This window comes from Nicotiana tabacum, chromosome 7 (genome assembly GCF_000715075.1).
Source record: "Nicotiana tabacum cultivar K326 chromosome 7, ASM71507v2, whole genome shotgun sequence".
Taxonomy (NCBI): Eukaryota; Viridiplantae; Streptophyta; class Magnoliopsida; order Solanales; family Solanaceae; genus Nicotiana; species Nicotiana tabacum.
The window spans coordinates 20,000,442-20,014,211 of NC_134086.1; the positions used below are offsets into that span (position 1 = coordinate 20,000,442).

Consider the following 13,770-nt stretch of genomic DNA (forward strand, 5'->3'; position numbering starts at 1 on the left):
AAACTATAATGCAAGCCATAAAATGCCATCCTATTACTAATAATGAAGCAAAATATGAAGTTGTGATTGCAGGTTTAGAATTGGCAGGAGAGCTCAAAATAGAGCAGGTTACAATCAAAAGCGACTCGCAGCTTGTAGTTAATCAAATGCAGGGGACTTACATAGCTAGAGAGGCGAGGGTGCAACAATATTTGGAAAAGGCACGAGATTTGGTCAGGCAATTCCAATCTTAGAAAACTGTGCAGATACCCAGGGAAGAAAATATCGAAGCAAACGCGTTGGCTAATCTTTCATCCGTTGCAAAAGTAACAAATGAAGAAAATTCTTCTGTAATACATTTGTTTCATTCAGAACTCGATCAAGATAAAAACGAGGTAAATTTCAATAATCTAACATGGGATTGAAGAAATGAGATCGTTAACTTTTTGCAGTACGGAATCTTACCTGAAGATAAGAAAAAGGCTCAGGCACTTCGATGAAAAGCTGCGCGTTATTGTTTGGATCGAGGCAATTATATCGAAAAATGTTCGGTGGTCCTTTAGCAAGATGTCTCGGACCTTCTCAAACAGAGTATGTGATGAGAGAAGTGCATAAAGGACATTGTGGAAATCATGCAGGAGGAAGATCCTTGGTAAAAACTCTAATTAGAGTAGGGTATTACTGGCCAAAAATGGAAGAATAGGTAGAGAGCTTCGTGGCCAAATGTGATAAATGCAAAAGATATGGTAACAACATGCATCGACCAGCAGAGTTATTACATCTGGTTATTGCACCATGGCCTTTTATGAAGTGGGGGATGGATATCGTGGGTCCACTCCCACAAGCCAAAGGAAAGGTATGATTTTTATTAGTACTCACTGATTATTTTACTAAGTGGACAAAAGCAGGTGCCTTCAAACAGTTACGAGAAAAAGAAGTCAGTGACTTCATTTGGCTAAACATCATATGTCGGTTTGGGCTTCCAAAAGAAATCGTGTGTGATAGCTGCCTGCAGTTTGTAGGAGCAAAAATCACAGAATTCTTTCAAAGTTGGCAAAATAAAAGGATTGCATCAACACCTTATCATCCTGTGGCCAATGGACAAGCTGAATCAACAAACAAAGTTATTATTAATAACTTGAAAAAAAGGCTAGAGGAGTCAAAAGGTGAATGGCCAAAAGTGTTACTGGGAGTCTTGTGGGCTTATCGAACAACAACAAAAATGAGTACAAGAGAGACACCATTTTTACTTGTGTATGGCGCTGAAGCCTTAATTCCAGTTAAAATAGGTGAACCAAGTACAAGATACAACCAAGCAACCGAAGAGTCAAATGAGGAGGAGATGCGAATAAATCTCGATTTGCTTGAAGAAAGGATAGAAACAACCTTGATAAGGTTGGATGTGTAGAAGCAAATTATTGAGCGATATTACAATCGGAAAGCTCATCTTAGGTACTTCAAGATTGGGGACAATATACTCAAGAAAGTTTTTCAATCAACAAAAGCAACCAATGCAAGAAAATTGAGTCCAAATTGGGAAGGACCTTACAAGGTTTGAGGTATCGCTGGAAAAGGTGCATACGAGTTGAAAACTATGGATGGCAAGATTCTACCCTCGAGTTGGAATGTTGTTGTTGGAATGTTGTTCATATGAAGAGGTACTATGTCTAAGCAAGAGAAATACACACGGTCAGGTATCGCTCAATTACGATTTTTATATTGTACAGTTAAAATTATACCAACAATTTTAGATGATAGGCAAAAAGCTAGCCTGCACCAAATGATGATATTAGACTTGAAAGACACATGGAAGTAACATAATTCCCGGTCTAGGGTTACAACCTCTCTGATAGAAATATAAAGGGCTAAGCAGTCATCATCTAAATTATATATGCCTCCGAGTCCCGTATGTTTTTCCTTTTTTGCGAAAAGGACCACATAAAAGGAATAGTTAAGTGCTCGAGATTTCATACTTTAAAGCTCAAACACTTGGGGGACTATCTATATATATATATATAAGTAAGGCAAAGAAGACTGGAAAAATCATAATTCAAGTCAAGCTTAAAGTCTACCCAGCAAATCGAAAGTTCAGAGCAAAGTCACGAGCAACCAAAAACACAAGCCTGATTCAAAAACCTGTGAAGAGTATACTCGTAGATGTAAATTTCAAAATCTTACGAATGTTTAGGTTAAAGGCAATACTTAATCATGAGTTGCAAGATATACCCTTGAATTTTTACAAACCTGTTGTAAAGAAAGTAGTATGAAAGATTTATAGATGGTACTTAGATACATGTAAAGTGTTCTATAATTTGAAAGTTCGAATGATACAAAACGTTTCCCAAAAAACATGTGTGTTCCTATTTCTTCTTTCGTATGTTTACACCATTATGAAGTTGGGATGACTTCTTTATTAAGTATTGTATATAAAAGGGCCCTCTTTTATAATTCCTGTTTGTTCAAAAGAGTCATGAAGCAGTGAAACATTTTTAAATGCAAAAGTTAAAGTAACAAAGGGTAAAATAAAAACCTAAACATTAAAATAAATGGAAAATAAAGCCCAAACTTATTAAGATATAGCAAGGTTAAACCACTAAGGGAGTAGAACAGAAACTCTAAATAAAGGTATTATAGAATTTAGACATAAATTTTATAATATTATAATAACTTGATTAAAATTATGTATGAACTTAGTCCCAACCTGATTGTCTTATACAAAAAACCCCAAAATGGACTAGGGGTATGATTTTCCAAAACATTACCCCCAAATGGGACCAAAGGTAAACCTCCAAATGTTCCACCAATAAATAAATAAAAAACAAAATAAATAACTCTTCAAACTTCCTTAAACTTTCACTGAGGGGAAGAATCTGAACTAGTAGGATTAAGAATGACATCATCAGAAGCAGGAAGAGTAACTTGAGCAGAAGGAGATTGAATAGCATCCTCACTAGGAGTAACTTCATCACCCTCGGGAATGTCAGTCACGGGTGAAGAAAAGCTTTGGCTTTGTTGGGTTTTCTCAATAGTCTTTTTGATCTTTGCAATCTCAGCAGCTAAGTTAAAGCCTTCCCGGCTTGCTTCCATCGTGTCATGGCGTGTGTTCAAGAAAGCCCAACTTACTTCAACGGAAGCCTTATTCTCAACAGCTTTGTAATCTCTTTCCCAATGCTCAATCTCATTCCTAATTTCTTCCTTCTCAGTTAAGGCAACATCATAAAAAGCCTACAAGAGGGCAAGTGAGTTATCCAAAAATCGAATTCTGTTAGAAGACACTCGGAAGGGCATTTTTATTCGCCTACTAACACACTTGTAGGAGCGGCAACAAATCAGGCGTACCAGCCACAGTCTTTTTCGTCTTCGGGGCTAACAAAAACTCTCTTTATTCTCGCCACGAGAGTAAAAACACCATGACGGAATAATTTGGGAGAGTAGAGATGAATCAGATGGTAAAAAGTAAAGGGTAACTGAGCCATTTTTGACAAATATCTAAGGCATGCCACTACCCTCCATACAATAGGGTCAATTTGTCCTAAACATACGTCAAAGAAATGGCAAAATTCAATGATAACTTGGTTAATAGGTGGTCTAAAACCTAATGTGAAGGGATATGTATACACGAAAAAAACCTAGATTTAAAGGAAGTGATCCTTTGATTCTCATTATGGACCATAATTGGGAAGTCAAATTTCCAATGACGATCTTTACGCACAATAGAAACTAAACCCTCAGTAATCTAGAAAGGGTAAACATTAGCACCATCGTGAGAAGTCATGGAAGTAACTTGATTTTTAATTGATTCTCTGTCTTTGACAAAGGAAGGTTCAGTAGGAATAATCTCATCAACAGTAGGTTCACGAAGCGGTGCACTAGAATCTCTATTTCTAGCAGAAGATTTATGTGGTCAAGAAGCCCTAGTTCTAGAAAAAGATGGAGGAATAGAACTGGATTGAGAAGAAGAACCACGTTCAAAAACTGACCCTAAACTATGCAACATACCACCTCTCCTACTTCTAGTAGGAGCAGAAGAAAGGGGATGTTCATCTACAATTAGAACTTTTTGAGGATCAGGATTTGAAGAAGACATACTTGTATGAAGAAGTAGAATGTATTGAAGAACAAGAACAAGATGTGAATAAAGGATAGTGAAGAAATTGTTTTCGTAAAAGTGAAGGCAAAGGATGTATTTATATAAAGAAGCAATCGTCATGCAAAAAAGGTAATGATGGAGACATCATAATTAAAACTGTCACTCCGTGATTGATACAACTGCAAAAATCCCTAAAACCCACTGTAGAGTTGCAGCACCAATCGATGACTGCCACGTGTCACATGCATTAAATGGAAGTGACATACGACACATTAGTTCATAAGAAGGTATAATTGTACGCGAGAAACAACATTAAAAATTCCTTCCATAAATGAGATCCACTTTCCAGATATTCAATTGCTGAATAATTGGTAAGTTGGGGGACTATCTGTATTAGGGAAAATAAATATTACACGTGTAATTAATTATTTGGCTGACAAGGCAAGACAAGTGGATCACTAGAAAAGCGACAGCTGGAGAAGAGATTAAAAAAGATGTGAGTCTTAATAGGTACGAGCAAAACGTGTAAGAGACGAGAAGAAACGATTGCTCGAGTCTCTTTAGAGATTTGAAGAGGCACTGGTAGAATGAACCAAAACAATAGAAAAAGGAAAATTCATTGATCTTCAATTAATTGGCATGAGTGATAACAAACGTTATAGAATCTTCACAAACAGTTACGATTACCAATTATAATGTTTAATGCTCATAATGACTCGATCATAAAAGGGAAAAGATATTGTACTTAGAAATGACTATATAATGAAAAGGAATGTCATTTGTATGGACACGTTCTGATTATTATTGGAATATAATTATTTACTTTTGCTTTCTACTGATTACTTTTCTATTTTAATTTTCATTCCTACTTACTACAAGAATATCAATTTCTTTTATTATCAGTAACTCGAGTACTTCTAAAAATAGGCTTTGACCGAAATTTTTATTTTTTGGTTAAACAATCAACTCCTTTAATTTTCAAAAAATAATTTAATCAAGGAAAGATCGATTTGACTCGAGTCCTGGACCTGATCTTGAATCCTATACCGGTTAATGATGCAACTGGTGAAATTCTTTATTTTTTATCAACCAGTGGGCTAATAGGGGGAACTTCAATGTAATTGTGGATCTATTAGAAAAACAATAGAGGTCAGCCTCCTAATTTCAATGCTTTTATTGAAGTAATGAGCTTTTGAAGATATGATTTTGTCGTTTAGATGATTTGATTGGACTTTAGTGCATGTAAAGTAAAATTGAATGACATCCATGAAAATACCCCTAAATAATAGATACTCCTACTTATTTATATACCAAAAATTAATGTACCAAATAGACCTTGTGATGATATGCTATAATTATGTATTTTAGTCACTTATTACACTCTAATTTACTGCACTTTAGTTGAGTTTGAGCTTTAATCGCTAGTGTTTTGCATTAATTGTGTGTTTTATGCCTTGTAGGAGTGATTCCGAGCTATGTAGATGTTATGGAATGAATTCAAGTGATTTGGAGCTTTGAAATCTGAGTAAAAGCTTAAGGAATTAAGCCGGGATCGAGTTCGGGGATCAATGGATGATAGTTTAGAACGAACAAACAATCGAGCAAGCATAATGCGTAGTGTTAGTAAAATGCACATAACATTTATCTCAGATCCATTTGGGCTCCACACTATATGTTCGGAAAGTTAATTCAAAGAGTTACAACTTTCACGTTTTACGTTTTTTCTAATTCCCAATAGAACAGGATGAAAAGTGCACGACAAGTTCACGGCCGCACACTGATCGCACAAATGGGGCAGAAAGTGTGAAATGTGCGCGGCCAAGTGTGCGGTCATACTTCCAAGTGCGCGGTCGTGCACGTCCTGTCCGGGAAAAGTGTTCTTTTTCACGTAGGATAAGGTATAATTGTTTGGGCCTGACCTTACTTATATACATGGAAAATGGTATTTTGATAACTTTTGACATAATTTAGACCTAAGGAGGCTAAGGAGAGGAAAGATTCGACGTACGGAGACAAGAACACACTAGGAGCAAGGCGAAGGATTCTTCTACGAGTTTTTTGCTTCCTTCTTCCTATTTCCATTATTGGTTATGAATTCTAGTATTGTAGTTTTGCATACTATTATGAATAGATAATTTGTTATCCAGGATTTTGATGGAACCTATTGGAGGATAATTTTCATGCTGCGTTACTACAGATTTGATGTAGCCTTTTCCCTATTTATTAAACTACGTTATTATTGTGGTTGGTTGAAGAGCTCTCAATCGACTGTGCTTATTAGTGTGTATTACTTGGGAAAGAGTGCATATTTAAGTAGTTGTTGAAAAACATCACTCCTAACATATATGAGGGATCAATACGGAGGGTTTAAAGGTGGGATTAGGGATAACAAAACTTGGTGTAATCCGAGTGAGCCGTACTCAATGTCAACTAGCATAATTCAGGAGAATATGTCTAGTAAATTGCGGTAATTACTCGAGAGAGAGAGTTACGACAGTCAGAGTGTTCATGATCGGTAGAGGAAACTTAGGCAAATTTATAGAAAATATAGCGGAATGGATTCCGACAATAGGGAAATCATAATTCTAGACATTCGTAATCTTGTCTCCAATCCTTATCCGTATTAATTGATAGATTTACTGCTTTCTAGTATTTTTTAGTTAATTAGATAAAAATAAATATTATAATCTTTATAATTAGGAAATTGTTTGGACTTGTGTTTCTTAGCGATATTGAACAACTGTAGCTAAGCCTTAGTTCTTTGTGGGAGTCGACTCCAGACTTGTAAACTGGATTATATTTGCAACGACCACTTAGTCCTTTTTATAAGGCATAGTTGGGCGTGATGAAATTTTGGCGCCGTTGCCGGGGAAGTAACGATGTAGCTGTAGGTGTACATATTTCTAGGTTTCAAGTATGAGCTTTTATTTTTGTTTTCTTGTATTTGATTATTTTTTTAAAATTATTTTTATTTGAGAACATGACATCTTGGAATTATGAGTGTTTTGATGTTGGTAATTCTACTTTTGATCTCCTTATGCATATTGTGGAGGAAACCACCCATTGCAAAATTATCAAAATATTTTCGAGAGCGAGTTATGTGAACCAATTAAATATTATGTGTGGAATGTGTGTGATATGTGTGGTGGCCAAGATGGTCACTTTCATGGTTATGATTATATGTCTTATCCTCCCCAACCCCTTATTATGATGGTTTTACTTTTTCTTGTGAGGATAACAGGAACATAAAACCTAGGGAAGCTGACCTAAAGGAGATTAAAGATATGTTAAAGTGCCATATGGAACAATATGATGAGAAACCACGGCAAATACAAAGTCAAGAGGCAAATATTCAGCACTTGGAGGCTCAAGCGAATAAACTAATTGAACCTTGTAAAGACAACAAGCTTACAGTGTGGATAGCAGCCAAGAAGAGCATGAATTGGCTGCAGAAATTGCCATTATATTGGAGGCTTTAAAAAATACAAGGAGGTGCTAGTGGAGAAGGCCAGAGTAGAACACCAACAATCAACCGAACTAGATTTTAAGGATGCCAATGTTGTAGAAGAGATACTAGAGTCAACCAAGGATATTGATGATACATATTTAGTTGTTATTAGTGTTGAGGATGTAGACAGTCCCTATATTCATGTAGTTGAGCGCATTGGTCCACACTCCTTCGACCGCATTGATCCACCCAGCTTTACATTTTTCCACATTGTGTTTGGATGATGATACAGAAATAGAGCCATTCGAGCTACTTGAGGAGTCAAGGATTAAGGAACACGATGCCTACATTCTGGATTCTTCTTTCTAGAAAGTCGGGATTACACATCTCATCTAAAGGGCAAGAAGTGTAGAATACTACACTATTTTATTGGGCCAGTCAGATTCGTTCCACCACCCCAGGAGCATGATCATAGAGCATAATCAAAACTTAAGGTCCAATTCATAAGTTCAAAGTGGAGGCAAAAAGTGATTCGCGTCGTGTCGTGACGCTAAATCAAGCGCTTGTTGGGAGGCAACCCAGCTTTACTATTTTTTTTAATTGTATTATTTTTGTAGTGTGGATTTTTTATTTTCTAAGAGCATGGAAAGCAAATTTATTGGAAAGATGCAACAACAAAGCAAATGGTTAGAACTAAGTGTGAGGTACCCGCACGAAGGACCAAGCTTAGGAGAAGTCTTAGTACCGCATGAGCTGCTAGTGCTCCGATCTTTGGCCTATCAGGGAGTTTATTTTACCCTCTTATTAGTTATGGTGTGCATTGGGGACAATGCACAATTATAAGTGTGGGGTGAGGATATTGTCTGGGTTACTTTCTATGCTATTTTAGTTGGGTTAGTTTAATTAATTATTTTTTACCTTGAGGGATTTAAGTGTAAAAAAATTCTTTGTAGGTAGTGTAGTAATTCCCCCTTGGTTTTTCTTTGTGCTGCGGTTCTTTTTCAAGGGTTTGTTTGAATCGATGTAGCTGTTTTTTTGGAATAAGAGCCATAATATTGTATTTTGAATTGAAGCAATATCTCTTGACTTTGTAATGCCTTGAGAATAGTGAGTACTTTGGTTGTGACGCTTAGGCTCAGTTTTTGACTCTTGAAGAAGTACCTTAAATTGTATGATCTTGAATTTGCTTAACTGCTTTGACTAGAGTGTCTTGATGAATTCAATCTTGAGTGAGTTATATGCCATGTGTGTGTAAGGTTTGGGTGTTATTCTGTGCATTGCATTTGATGTCTAGAACTTGCCCCGTGTGTTTGCAAAGTAAAATAGTAATTTTGTTCAGTCTTGGAAGTGATATAGGCATTTCTTTATTAAGCTAGATATGTATATTTTACTCACCTAATTGCTATGTAACGTAGTTAACACCTTTGAGCATGTAATCATGTTTCTTTGGCAACCACATTATAAGCCTTACCCCTTTGTTTGAATTAACCATCTATTTGAACATGTTCATGTCTCATGAGCACTTGAATTGTTATGAACGTTGTAAAAGTAAGTGTGGGTTAGTTGGTTTGGCTTTTGAGTGGAATTAATGAAATAAAGAGAAATGTGCACTTTTTTGAACAAAAAAATAGAAGTCACTTGAATTGAAAAAGAAAGAAAAAAATAGTTGTATTACTGTGAAAAAAAATATATTCCTTGATAAGTGGTGACTCTTGATGTAATTGTGCTTAAAGAAATATGGAGTTAATATACATTGAGGTGAAGGTGGAGTTATGGTTTGATATAAGTGTGGGGTTTGAATGTTAAAGTATATGTCGTAAAGTGCTTAGGGAGGTGTAGTCACTCTTATATCTAAATGTATCATACCCGACCTACAGCCTACATTACAACCAATTAAAGTCCTACTTGATCCTAGACTGAATGAGCTCGATTAGTAGAGTAGTACACTACGGGCAAGCCTATGGTGCATCTTTTGTAGTATATGAATGTTGTTTCTGAGTGTGAGTGAATTCTTTCTATTTAATGTTCCTAATCATTCTTAAACTTTATTGTGTGTGGAACTACTCTCTTTCGGTGTGTGAGGGACCTTTATTCATGAAGGAAAGATAATGTCGTTGACCTCTATGTTAGAGTAAGTGGGTGAGTTGTGAATAATGTGTGTTACTTGTGAGTTAAATCTTGAGGTGAAGATGTTACGCTTTTGTGCTTAGTCTATTTTAAATATTCTTGGTGTGATGAGTTAGGAGATTTATTTAAAAAGGTCGTGTCTATATAAAGTGTAGTTTGATTGCCCGAGGACGAGTAATGTTTTAAGTTTGGGGTGTTGATTATAGGCTATAATTACGTATTTTAGTCGCTTATTACACTCTAATTTACTACACTTTAGTTGAGTTTGAGCTTTAATCGCTAGTGTTTTGCACTAATTATGTATTTTGTGCTTTGTAGGAGTGATTTCGAGCTATGTAGATGTTATGGAATGAATTCAAGTGATTTGGAGCTTTGAAGTATGAGTAAAAGCATAAGGAATTAAGTCGTGATCGAGTTCGGGGATCAATGGATGATAGTTTAGAACGAACAAAGAATCGAGCAAGCATAATGTGCAGTGCTAGTAAAATACACATAACGTTTTGCTCAAAACTCCATTTGTTCTCCACAATATATGGTTGGAAAGCTAATTCAAAGAGATACAACTTACATGTTTTATGTTTTGTCAAATTACTAACAAAATAGGATGAAAATTGCACGGCAAATGCGCATTCACGCACTGACCGCGCAAATGGGGCAGAAAGTGTGAAATGTGCGCGGGCACACTTCCAGATGCGTGGCCGCGCATGTCCTGTCTGGGAAAAGTGTCCTTTTTTTGTAGGCGAAGGTATAATTATTTGTCCCCGACCCTACTTGGTATATATACATGAAAAATGGTATTTTGAGGACTTTTGACATAATTTAGACCTAAGGAGGCTAAGGAGACGAGAGATTCGACCTGAGGAGGCAAGAACACATTAGGAGCAAGGCGAAAGATTCTTCTACGAGTTTTTCACTTCCTTCTTCCTATTTCCATTAATGGTTATGGATTCTAGTATTTGTAGTTCTGCATACTATTATGAATAGCTAATTTATTATCTAGGGTTTTGATGGAACCTATTGGAGGATGATTTTCCTGTTACGTTAATATAGATTTGTTGTAGCTTTTTTTCTATTTGTTCAACTGCATTATTATTGTAGTTGGTTGAAGAGCTCTCAATCGACTGTGCCTATTTTGTGTGTATTACTCGGGAGAGAGTGCATATTTAGGTAGTTGTTGAACAACATCGCTCCTAACGTATATGAGGGATCTATACGGAGGGTTTAAAGATGAGATTAGGGATAACGAAATCTTGGTGCGATCTGAGTGAGCCGTACATAATGTCAGCTAGCATAATTCGGGATAATATGTCTAGTAAATTGTGATAATTACTCGGGAGAGAGTTACGAGAGTCAGAGTGCTCATGATCGATAGAGAAAACTTAGGCAAATTTATAGAAAATGTAGCAGAAAGGATTCCGACAATAGGGAAATCATAACTCTAGACCTTCGTAATCTTGTCTCCAATCCTTATCCGTATTAATTAATAGTTTTACTGCTTTCTAGTATTTGTTAGTTAATTAAAAAATATATATTATAATCTTTATAATTGGGAAATTGTTTGGACTTGTGTTTCTTAGCGATATTGAACAACTGTAGCTAAGCCTTAGTTCTCTGTGGGATTCGACTCCGGACTTGTAAATCAGATTATATTTGCAACGACCGCTTAAACCTTTTTATAAGGCATAGTTGGGCGTGATCACCTTGCGAGCATCAATATAACATTTATAGTCTAAGTTCACAACTAGTTCCTTTAATCATTTTTTGACAAATAACAACACGATTGATAGAGAATCAGTGAAAATTGTCAAGCTCTTTGCTATTTACTAATCACTAGTTTATTAATGTTGTATTCATAGTGAATCCTCCCAGTTTGCTTATCTGCTGTAGGAATTTGTTAATGGAAATGGAAACGTTAAAGAAAAGTATACGAATACGTTCCCACATTGCTTGGGAGCAGCTAGCTATACACAACTTTCAGCACACAATAATATCTATAATCAGAGGCAAATCCAGGATTTGAACTACATGAGATTCAAATTTGAAGTTCTACCGTAGTTTATCGAATTTAATGGATTCAAAATCTATTATTTATATAAATTTAATGAGTTTATCGGCTGATATTCAGGGTTTGAGCAGAAAGTACGGGTTCAGCTGAACCCAAATCTTGTATTCTAGATACGCTCCTGTCTGTAATGAAAAATCTTAGGAGAATTTCTTCCGAAGTTGTTTGATCACTTTCTTATCAAGCTGGAAACCTTTGGCAAGAACATCATCGAGAATAGGTGGATCTGAAGCAAAGATTTCACTCGGAATCATGACGAATCCCGGACGTTGACTGTTGAAAGAAGCGAGTACAGTAGCATTGTTATGTCCCACATTATATAGGAAGTGAATAAGACCTTCTGGGATAACAAACACTTCTCCAGGATTCAAAATTTTCGAGAAGAGACGACTCTTAAAAATGTTGGGAAAATCAGGGAGAAGAAATCCAGCATAAATAGTACCTTCCAATATAGTTATAAGCTCGGTAGCTCGAGGGTGTGTGTGAAATGGGACTAGACCCTTCGGTTCTAAGTCAGCACGAGATATAGAAATACCAAGAGTGTTGAGTCCAGGCATTGTGATTGCATCCAAAATAGTCACAGAATAGCCCCACTTAGGGAGCGCTATATTTCCTTTTATATTAAGACCTGAAGCAAAGAAATCGTCTGATTTTGCAAGCTTTGGGTCTTTGCAAAACTGTCCATTCATGAATACTGCACAAGTGAAGCAATGAAGCAATATATGGCTTTTAGCAACAGTGATTATATAACATATTGCTTAAAAAAAGAAAAAGAAGAAATTAGTTAATAAGTTTCATAAGTACTATAGAAGGATATGATTTACCAGAACCGTTAGAGTCTGTATCTCCAACACATATGTCTTGTAGAGGGTTGAGATCATAGGCGTAAGCTAATTGGGATGAAAAGAAAGCAGCAATGGCTAAAGTTGCTATTAACCAGCTCATGCTCATTGTTGTAGCAAAGTCTAGTTTCACTAAATTTGGAAAGAATTGTTTGTTTGCTTTGGGCTTGTTATACTTTTTCTCTTATTCCAAATAACGAGAGAGGGTTCTACTACTTATAGTTCGACCTGGTCAATCATATTGCCGTCTTGCTTCCATTTGCCAAAAAGAAAAGTCCAGGTAATTTCTCTTTTTAAAATGCATATTATTGCAGGCTCAAGTTCAAGAAGTAACGATTAATCAAGAATCTCGTGATCTGTTTTACGTCCCTTTAATTAGTGGTCAACTTCACATCACTCAGCAAATGGTGAATTTGTTAGGTGTTTTTCGTGATATTTTTACCATATTTGATTTCATATCTCTTGAAGTAAAGGACAACATATTTATTATAATTGAGTTTTTCTTATTTTAGAAGAAAATTATAAATCTTCCTTATTTGGTTAGTCCCTTTTCTTGGAGGAAAATGTTTGGATTTCTATAAATTGAAAATCTTTCCTTCTCATTCAACAACATCCACAATGTAACCATAAGGGGTTTGAGAACTACTAGAAATTCGGGGAAGATTTTACCAATCAACTTTGGTCGGTAGCTGTAATCTCTGGAAAATAACCGACCAACTTCGGTCGGTTCATAGGTCAACATGGTCAAACATTTGAATCACATTAAAATTTACTATCTAAATAATATAAATATAATCTATTAGCACTTTATTTTGTAATACAAATAATGCAACCCCAAATGTTTTCTAATTGTTTCTTGCAACTTATACACTCTAATATCAGGTTGAGAGATTATTCCATCCTTGAACTTCTTAGCAATATATTTGGCTAAGCATAACTTGTTCTTGTTTTTTGTATTACATTTATGGGTTGTATCATATTTTTTTCAAAGTGAAATCTCCTGAATCATTATCAACACTAGCATACAGATCTCCTGAATCATTATCAACACTAGCATACAGTTCCCAATTACACAACTCTCCTTTACATTTTACCCTGACTCTATGTGGTTTATTAGGTCTTACAGCTTGTTTGGATGGTTTTTACCCATAGTTTTATAATATATTGTATAGTATTGTATCATTTTATGAATATAACGTTCAGATATAATGTATTGTTTGTT

The 13,770-nt window shown here is 35.7% G+C and overlaps 1 protein-coding gene across 1 annotated transcript; it reads right to left on the minus strand.

The window, feature by feature from the left end:
- Positions 1–11,616: 11,616 nt before the first annotated feature.
- Positions 11,617–12,728, minus strand: LOC107765505 (germin-like protein subfamily 1 member 17). Its single transcript, XM_016584165.2, has 2 exons — positions 12,531–12,728; positions 11,617–12,400 (listed from the first exon to the last, which is right to left on the minus strand). The coding sequence occupies exons 1-2, from the start codon at positions 12,655–12,657 to the stop codon at positions 11,847–11,849; spliced, it is 681 nt and encodes a 226-aa protein (XP_016439651.1). The 5' UTR covers positions 12,658–12,728; the 3' UTR covers positions 11,617–11,846.
- Positions 12,729–13,770: the final 1,042 nt, after the last annotated feature.

Bases quoted from the DNA above. Each gene is read 5' to 3' on its own strand.
- LOC107765505 (XM_016584165.2), bottom strand. From the start codon at position 12,657: ATGAGCATGAGCTGGTTAATAGCAACTTTAGCCATTGCTGCTTTCTTT. The intron at 12,401-12,530 runs GTAAATCATATC...TCACTTGTGCAG, and splicing joins TACAGACTCTAACGGTTCTG to TATTCATGAATGGACAGTTT.